This window comes from Sphaeroforma arctica (genome assembly GCF_001186125.1).
Source record: "Sphaeroforma arctica JP610 unplaced genomic scaffold supercont1.334, whole genome shotgun sequence".
NCBI lineage: Eukaryota > Ichthyosporea > Ichthyophonida > Sphaeroforma > Sphaeroforma arctica.
In genome coordinates this window covers 77,915-87,143 of record NW_014040224.1, presented here as the reverse complement: position 1 = coordinate 87,143, position 9,229 = coordinate 77,915, and the positions used below count along the sequence as shown (strand labels likewise).

Genomic DNA, 9,229 nt, shown 5'->3' with positions numbered 1-9,229 from the left:
GGCCGGTTAGGGTGGATCATTTTTATGCCCCATTTCTCAGTAGGCTATTATCTAGCGCTGAGAGTATTTGGTAATACAACATGTGTCATCTAGTGTCAATTTCACCTGAGACTCACCCAGTGTTGTATCCCAATATTCTGATGGAAAACACATCAGTGTAGAAAAACCATCATATCAATATCAACAGGGTCTCCGGCCTCTGTCGTATACAATTGTAATTTCAAATACACAAATTAGATTATTTGTCTGTTTGTTTTCTGTAAATTCAATATATCTATAATTAGATTATTTGATTATTATACCGATACAATTATATACAATTGCGTTTCAACGTATACCAGGTTTCATGACCGTAATAGCGTTTAACCGTTATTACGTTTATAATATACGTTATCGCGCTTCTACTATAGGAACCCGCTGATTTTACACAGCCCCCCCCCCTCAGCTTGAAATTTACAATGTTGGCTTATATGTGTTTTGAAGCACATAGACTCAAAAAGCTCGCATGAATTGTACAAGCGAAAAGAAGAAACGGGTTTCGATCATATAAAATGGCCTCAATGCTCCTTAGACAAAGTATACTTAGACTTTATAAGTTACTTAGTTACTCTATTACGTTTGGGTTTAGGTGCTTGAGGTCCCCGATGGTGGATGGGACGTTTCTTAGTGCCTTTAGGATGTACATATATTCCATGTTCTCTGAAGCTTGGAATGAATGATGTCTGGGGATAAACCTTAACTACTTCCGGACGATTGTTTGTAAGTAAGATCGCGTCCGCGTCTACCTTGTTCTTATGTAGACGCTTACGAAACTTCTTATTAAAAGCTTTCAATACATCTGGATCATCGAATGCCGATGGAGGTAGATCGTATTGTACGCCATCTGCAAACTCCGTAGTGTAGTAAGTAATATCCTCATGTTTGTACTTCCCCAGAATTTTCTTAAACTCATAAGACATAAGAGGTGTAGTAGCTTCACGTGTGTGACGAAGGATGATTTCAGTCGTTGGAATTCGATGTGATCCGATATTAAGAGCACTTGACCCGTCAACACTGTTAACTTCGTAAGTTCCGCTCTTCTTATCGGCTACTGCAATCTTGAATGGTCCAATGTATTTAGCCGTAAGCAGAGTTGTATCGGAGTTGCGAGCCATAATGTTGACTATATCGCCTACCTCAAACTCGACTATCTTTTTTGAATCATTCCATCGCTTTTGTCTCTTCTTGAGTGCAATGTCCTTCATCTCTCTCAAACAAGGAAAGACGACGTCTTGAGAATCCTTGTTGAAAGGTAGTTGTAATCCACTATAACGGCCCCTGAAGTAGTGGGCGGGTGTTGTACCAGTGACTGAATCCGTTGTCTCGTTCATTTGTGTCTGTACCCAGTTAATTGAGTATGGCCACAAGTCAGCATCGTCTAGCAACGCTCTACGCATGAACTCATTCATCTTTCTGTGTCGTACCTCATTCGCACCCTGTGTCTGAGGCTTATAAGGTACATCCATTTTGTGGCATGATCCCGCAACGAGTAACAGCGTTGTCATGACGTCTCCTACCGTTGTTGGTATATACTATAGCTGGCCAGCCGAAATCTGCGAAACACTTATAAATGCACTCAGCCACCGTTTGTGTTGATTTGTCTTTCAAAGGATACAACACATTATATCTTGAAGCGACATCAAAAACGTGGCAGACATGCTTATCTTTCGTGTGTTCGGATGTGGGTAGCTCAACCAAATCAATGATAACCCTGCGCCATGGCTCGTCTTCTGATACACTCCACAATGGGGCATATCCATAGCGCTTGATCCGGTTAACTTCGCAATCGTTACATGCGTGATACATCAGAGATATATATATTGCTTAAGCTTAGGGTGTACAATCCTGTACCTCTTGCAATCCTTCTCAGTCCTAACCTTATTTATGTGTTTAAGTGCATGATTCTGCCTTAACCACTTCAGAATGTCACCCTCCGTTGATCTCGCTACATCAAAATCTGGAGGTGAGGAGTCCACGACTACATCACCCGGACTCGAAGACTCGTCTCGTCCAATCTCGCCTGAAATGTCGGCCGTGTGAATTCTACTAATGTTCTCTTTGTTCATTAGTTGAGTTACATGGCTGTATACATCTGAATAATCGTTCATCAACTGTTTGAGTAGCCTGGTCTCGGCCTCGTATGCAGTTTCTCTATCAGAACGTATCTTTTGTAAAATGCCTTCGCTAGTGATGAGTTCCTCTTTGCATCCTTAGGATCAGATTGTACCTCGGTAACGCATACTGCAGGTGCGTGTGTCGCCCCAGCCTCTCGTTGAGACTTAGGTGTCAAGAGTGGAATCTTGGATTCGTCGACCTTACGTTTGAAGGTGACGGTTGTACCAACTGGACCTATTCGACATATTATTGTATTTCACCAAGGCGTCTTCTGGACTGCACGGGTACCCTGGTAGAGGGAAGTATCTACCTCTCTATCCGCATATATGGGCTCACATTGTATCATCGATATCAACTGTGTTAGCCATTTATCTGAATGTCTTAGGGGACAACACTACGTGATGGTAGCATCTTGTATATGAACATAATTTAGCAACTGTGGTATCAACAACCACGGTGGATTCGCCCATGCGTTCTCATCGGATAAATCTATTTGAAACCCATCACCGTCTGGGTGTTCCAGAGTCCGGTATCGCGGCAATTGCGCATTATGATGTGCTGCAAACATATCGACGGTATGTGGTCCATGTATACTGTCTGCAATTTTAAACCACCTAGGATTGGCCTTCCAATCCGTAGCTAGCAATTCCCGAACCATCTTGTTAAAATCCGGTACGAAGCGTGACAGCATATCCGGTAAATGATTGTGTAAACCCGGTATATGTGTAATGCTAAAAGAAACTTTGCGATCGTATCGTGCCATCGACTGACCAATTGTGAATTTGGTTTCATATCTTTTAAATGTTGCAACGATTTCTGATCACACAGTACATTAAAAGGTGTACCGTATAGGTAATCCTTAAAATGAGTGAGTGCGGTCACAATAGCTAATAGCTCTTACTGCGCAGCCGGATAATTGATTTATGACGAGTTCATAGCTCTGCTAAAGAACTGCACGTATCTCGGTTTCCCGTCAATCATTTGATACAGAACACCTCCCAACTCCATGTCGGATGCGTCTGTAGCCACCATGAAGGGTACTCTATCTTGTGGTGGCTGGACTACTGGGGCTTGTTGAACCACTGTTTTGAGCTGCTTAAAGGCATCATCACAGTCCTTGGTCCACAATGCTCCTAATTTGTTCTTATGACATCTCAAATGTCCGACAGGCTTCAAGTAGCTTGCCAGGTGTAGGACTCTATCTGACAGCATATTATCGAACCCGCACATGCTGTTCCCGTCCTTGCCTGTAGTGGGAGTTCTCCAGTCTCTAGTAAGTGTTCTACCTTTCCGGGGTTGATCATTATGCCATCCTCAGATACACGATAACCCAACAGCTGTATCTCGTTCACACCGGAATGTCATTTCTTGCTGTTGATTTTAAATTTGTGTTTGTTAAGCCTGGCCAGTATATCTCTTACAACCTTGTCATGCTCCTCTTGAGTTTTAGTAAACACGACAATGTCATCGATATATACTTGTACGTTGTCCATATTCCTTAACAGGCCTTGCATGATTTGCTGAAAGAAGAAGGCTGGTAGCATATGCAAACCAAAAGGGGCTCCTTTAAAATAATACTGCTGGCCATCCCAAGTAAAGGTGAAAAACTTCCGATGTGGTTTGTATATATTCATTTGGTGGTAGTATTGCTTCAAATCGATGGTTGAAAATATTTTCGCACCTTCCATTCTTCTCAGCAATTCATTGATTCTTGGTAAATGGAAATTATGTGTGGGTATAAGAGCGTTTACAGAATTCATATCCAAACACGCGCGAACCTTCTTTAACGTGCCATCGGAGTTGGACTGGTCTACAGCCAAGAGTGCTAAGTTGACAGGAGTAGGTTCGTAGTTGACCATGCTTTGACTTGGTCTCGTGCCACCTGTTCATGACGCTACGCTACATAATTCCGCGTTGGGCATTTCAACTTCGAAATGTCCACTTTTGTCAAATCTAAGCTCACGCATCCGTTGTTGAATTTAAACTGAGCCCAGTCCGTGATCTTTATCTTGTCGTTCTCAAAGATAAGAATTTTCAGCTTCTCTGTGAATTGGGGTATCATTTCCTTCACAGACTTAGAAGGCTTGTATACAAGCTTCAGCAGATTATCATCTGACTGATCTTTCTGTGGGTCAATGTTAGTAGGCAAACCGGTAATTGTTATACCTTACGATAACAGGTCTCCCATCCCCACTATTAATTCATAATATGGCGAAGTGTTACAGACTACTGCCCTAGTCACTGTGGTCCGTTGATCTGTTAGGGTAAACCTCAAATCTACGGTCATGTCACGACACGTAATCTCCCTTTTGTTAGCCAATTTTAACCTAGTAGGTTCTGATTTACGAGTTACATCAGTTATCTTACAGAATCTCGATGATAGACATGAAATCTGCGAGCCCGGATCCAACAACGCTTTTATTTCATGCCCATTAACTCGTACATCCAGGATGACGCGCTCATCTTGCGGTGCATCCCTTTGTTTCAGTGCCAAGATCCGGTAAGATTGTTACCTAACTTTGGTAACCTCCAGTCCCTTCACAGTCTGCACACTTCGCGATAAAATGTTTACACTTTTCTGCGTTCCTGCCATTCCAGCGTCTATTCGGCTCAAGTTGGGTCATGCGCCAGCTGCAATCTGTCTCAGCACAGTCCTTGGTCTCCTTATATTTAGGTTTAGGAGGATCAGCTGCCTGATTAGATCTATTGCCCAAAGTCCCGCGAGTGTTGACATTGTTATTTTGACCATCAGTACCTTGCATTGGCTTGTTCTTATGGCCTCCTCTGTCACCACCTTTGTGCCCTTTGTTATTTCCCGTACCGGTATGAGAGTCTCGACCGTTACCTGGTCCTCCATTCGTGTTGAGTACCGTCTTCTTAGTAGACTGTGTGAATTTCACCACAGAACTAGGACGTTTCGAAAACGTCTGGTCTGCTCTCGAATAAAATTCAGTCCAAGTCAAGTCGGCAAGTTTCATGATGCCGTAAGTAGGCCCTTCAATTGAAACGTACTTTGTCTGGATAAGATTGGTGCATATCTGCGTACAACACTTCTTGGTCTTTTCTATGTAGAGCCGACCAGAAAATAGTTTGTACCCATAGCACACACATACTCAACTTGTCTCGCGACATTTCTTGTGTTTGAGCACGTGTTATGATGTGAGTGTCCAGTTCCAGAAGGTAATGTGACACTGGTGTTCCTTCGTCCGGCGGTACCATCATCGATACCAATAGTTCCGGTCTAGGATCGGTTGAGAATAGATGGACTATCATCTCGCTCTGCTCCTTCCACGTCTTTAGCTTTGCTATAGCAGCTTTCGCCTTCTCCAACTTATTATACTTGTAAGATGACGGCTTAAAACTCTGTTGCGCAGCCTCGAACCATAGGTTCTTACGTAAATTTGCAGTGAGCATAATTTGACAAAATTCTTTCAAAGATCGCGACAATAATGCTAAGTTACTCGTATCGATAGGGTCCTTACAGTCTTTTCGATCCGGACGATATGTAGTGGGTAACTTACCTATGTCCTTGACGAACTTCTTACTGTCCACTGTTTTCTCGGCGTGTATGATGCGTAGCTCCGTATCGATCTTGGATTGAATGTGCCTCGCCATTGTCATTCTCAACCTGGCTTGCTCTAACATTCCTTGATCCATTGCTAGCGTCGCCTCCTCTTCTGCGTTTAGCATTCGAGCAGTGAAATCAGCAATCTTCTTGTCACTCTCCGAAATCTCATCAACTTGCGTGTCAATATCCTCCAGGCCATGCAGCCACTGATTGTCTCCATCGTCACCGTCATCCTTTCGTGCCTTCTTGCGATCCGTCATCGTCGTCGATGTCCTCGACTGCTTTGCCGATGGCGGCAAGTAATCTGGTCCTGACGAGTCTGGTTCTTCAAATTTCGAGCGATGATTGATCCTCGTCTCCGCTAGAACTCTTATATTTCTCTTCCCCCGTATATTTTCGTTTGTCGGTCATCTTCCGGTCTTTGTATTCCTGGAATTTGCGCAGGTAATCATCTGTGTCCCGATCGCCTGAATCTTCTCCTCCAGAGTCCGCCCCCTGTTCTGATTCAGATATTGAGGCTTCTTTACCTTGTGGTATTAGGTCTCCCGTTCCCGATTCTATCTGCTTGTGCTTCGGTATCTCGTCAGCTGACTCCATCGGTGGATTTTTCTTCTCCCTAGACTTCTTTGATTTCTTGGGCTTGGTCTTGCCCGTTGTAACTACATCAAAAGAATCCGCTGGTAAAGCGTGTGCCATCATACTTGTCACAGCTTCATCCGCTTGTGGGTCAGGTGTCAAAGAGGGTTCCAAAGTCGTAACCTTCGGCTGGTTCTTTGATGCCTTCGCTTTCCCTTTACCCTTCGTCATATTCTTCCGATAGTGTATAAACTTAAAAATATGTAAAAGTCAGACTAACCAGGCTGACTATCGGTTTCAATAAGTTAAAGTAAAAGAAAAGTAAGATTTCAAAGTAAATTTGCACAATGTAATTTTAAGTTTAGTTTCAGCCCTTGGAAATGAGCTAAAGATTGAGGGATGTAAGACTGAGACTATTGTCTTAATGGCTCCGCTCTAATCACTCAATACTTCGGTCTAGATTTATTCGGTGTCAGTAACTAAGATCAGATTTCATTTCATTGGATGCATGGTATTTTCTTCTATACCATTTCATGCCTCGAAATTAATTTCCAATCGCAAATACCAATAAAATAACTCTAAGTCCAACTTGAGAAAAATAAAAGAAATCAAAAACGCCATGATGGCACAGTTAAATGTCTGTACCTATACCCCATCACATGGTACCTAGCTCTCCATCCCATTGAAGGCATAGACGGGCACATTTAGTTGGCCGGCTAGGGGGGATCATTTTTATGCCCCATTTCTCAGTAGGCTATCTCGAGCTGAGAGTATTTGGTAATACAACATGTGTCACCTAGTGTCAATATCACCGAAGACTCACCCAGTGTTGTATCCCAATATTCCGATGGAAAACACATCAGTGTAGAAAAATCATCATATCAATATCAACAGGGTCTCCGGCCTCTGTCGTATACAATTGTAATTCCAAATATCCAAATTAGATTATTTGTCTGTTTGTTTTCTGTAAACTCTATATATCTATAATTAGATTATTTGATTATTATACAGATACAAATATCTACAATTGCGTTTCAACGTATACTAGGTTTCATGACCGTAATAGCGTTTTAAACGTTATTACGTTTATACTATACGTTAACATGTGCTTCTACTATAGGAACCCGGTGATTTTACACAACCTAAGAACGATTGCCAAACTCGGGTTGGTATGCGCCGTTGGTTCTGTAGACCCGAGCCCCGGATTGCTCCTGCTAGTCTCAGGACTTTTGCTTTGAACACTGGTGTCATCTCGATTGTGTTGCTCTCAAGTCTATGAGAACGCCTAGATGTTGGAGTCTGGTTACTGGTCTTATCCAATAACCTTTTCCTGGTGCGAATTGTAGTTGAAACTCCATGAATATTGTTGTTACACTCCTGGCATGCTTTCGACAAGTCTTCGGCCAATCAGCAACAGAAGATCGTCGACATACAGTATTATTCGTATACCTCGAGCTCTTGTTACTTTCCTCACTACGTCTATCAGCTGGTTGAACCATGCTGGGGAGAACGTTGGCCCCATCGGTAATGCTAGGAAGCACCATAGCTGGTGCTTGTGGTCGCAAAATTGCCAGAGCCTGAGGTTGGCAACAGCTAACGCATAAAAGCCGTCCTTTATGTCGGCTGACATAGCTACATCCCCCGGTCGCGCAACATGCGTCAATCTTTCCAGATCTTCTGTTCTGAAGGTCTTCCTCTGAGCGTGAGTGTTGATGCTTCCGGATTTAGAATAAATCGGCCTCTCTTCCCGTCGGATTTTGGTATCATAAAGGCGCTGAGTGCACCAAAGTTGCCTCCGATTCCTGGCAACGTCGGATAATTCCGCCGTGTTCGAGTCGTAAAAATTCCGCCTGGATCATCGCCTCGTCCACCTCCGGAATTGTTATCCATCGCCCCTTCGTCGATGGAGGTGGAGGCTCCTTCGGCCCCCACTTGGGCCGCACGCCATACTTGATGGCCTGCAGAAGCTCCTGGGATACTCCGCTCTCTCTCCAAAATCTGTCCCAAATCCTTGACTAGGGCCACAATTACTCCACGATTAGCCTGCTCCCGATGCTCCACGGATAGGCCTCCCAAATCAATTTGATTTAAACAGTAGGCCAGATAATTGGCCCAAGTTAAAATAATTGTCAATTCCTTGATAACTGGAGCCTTCTGCTTCTCGTACCACGACGGAGTCACAATTGGCGAGTTCTTCAACCCGTCTGGAAACCGAGCGTGGTCTTGGCACCACACACAGCCGCAGCAGAGTTCTCAGCCACACCAGTGCTCCACTCACCGTTAGACAGAGCCGGACACTCCAAGACTGTGTTGAAGTGTACTGATGTTGAGACTCCGGTGATGTGTAACCGGAGCCCGTATAAAGAATTACGCCCTGTACCAGGGACAGCGTAGCCACATACTTCAATCTCATGCGCGTTCGTTCGGCGGCGTCGCGAGGATGAACTGGACTAGCTGGATTTACGTCCATTGCGACTGCCAGGGATGCTGATGTTTGTATGAGAGCTAACGCTTATACTTAATTAAGTAGAAGGAAATATGGATGGGGGAGTGTCTCCACTTCATCGTCCTTTTATACTCCTATTTGATTAGGAATATGAAAAGAACGTAGAACAGGACGGTAAGGTCTTACTACAAATATGCGTGTTACTGTTAAATAGTTAAAATGCTTAACAGTAACGCACAATTAGTGGAAGACTTTACTGGTGCTACTCTCTGTTTCATAATACTATTAGAATGTAAACATTCCAGAATATAGATATATATAGACATACTAAGTATATACCTATTGCGTATATATTTATACATATTACATGTATATATATATATATATATACGTATACGTATATGGATATACGTATATGTTTATGTATAGATATATATATATATATATATATATACATATATATATACATACATACACACACACAC

At 43.1% G+C, this 9,229-nt stretch overlaps 1 protein-coding gene across 1 annotated transcript; it reads right to left on the bottom strand.

The window, feature by feature from the left end:
- Positions 1-6,049: 6,049 nt before the first annotated feature.
- On the bottom strand, positions 6,050-6,529 carry SARC_05313 (hypothetical protein; the record flags this gene model as incomplete). The annotated part of the gene is made up of 1 exon (XM_014300844.1): positions 6,050-6,529. The coding sequence occupies one exon, from the start codon at positions 6,527-6,529 to the stop codon at positions 6,050-6,052; it is 480 nt and encodes a 159-aa protein (XP_014156319.1).
- Between the last annotated feature and the right edge of the window lie 2,700 nt (positions 6,530-9,229).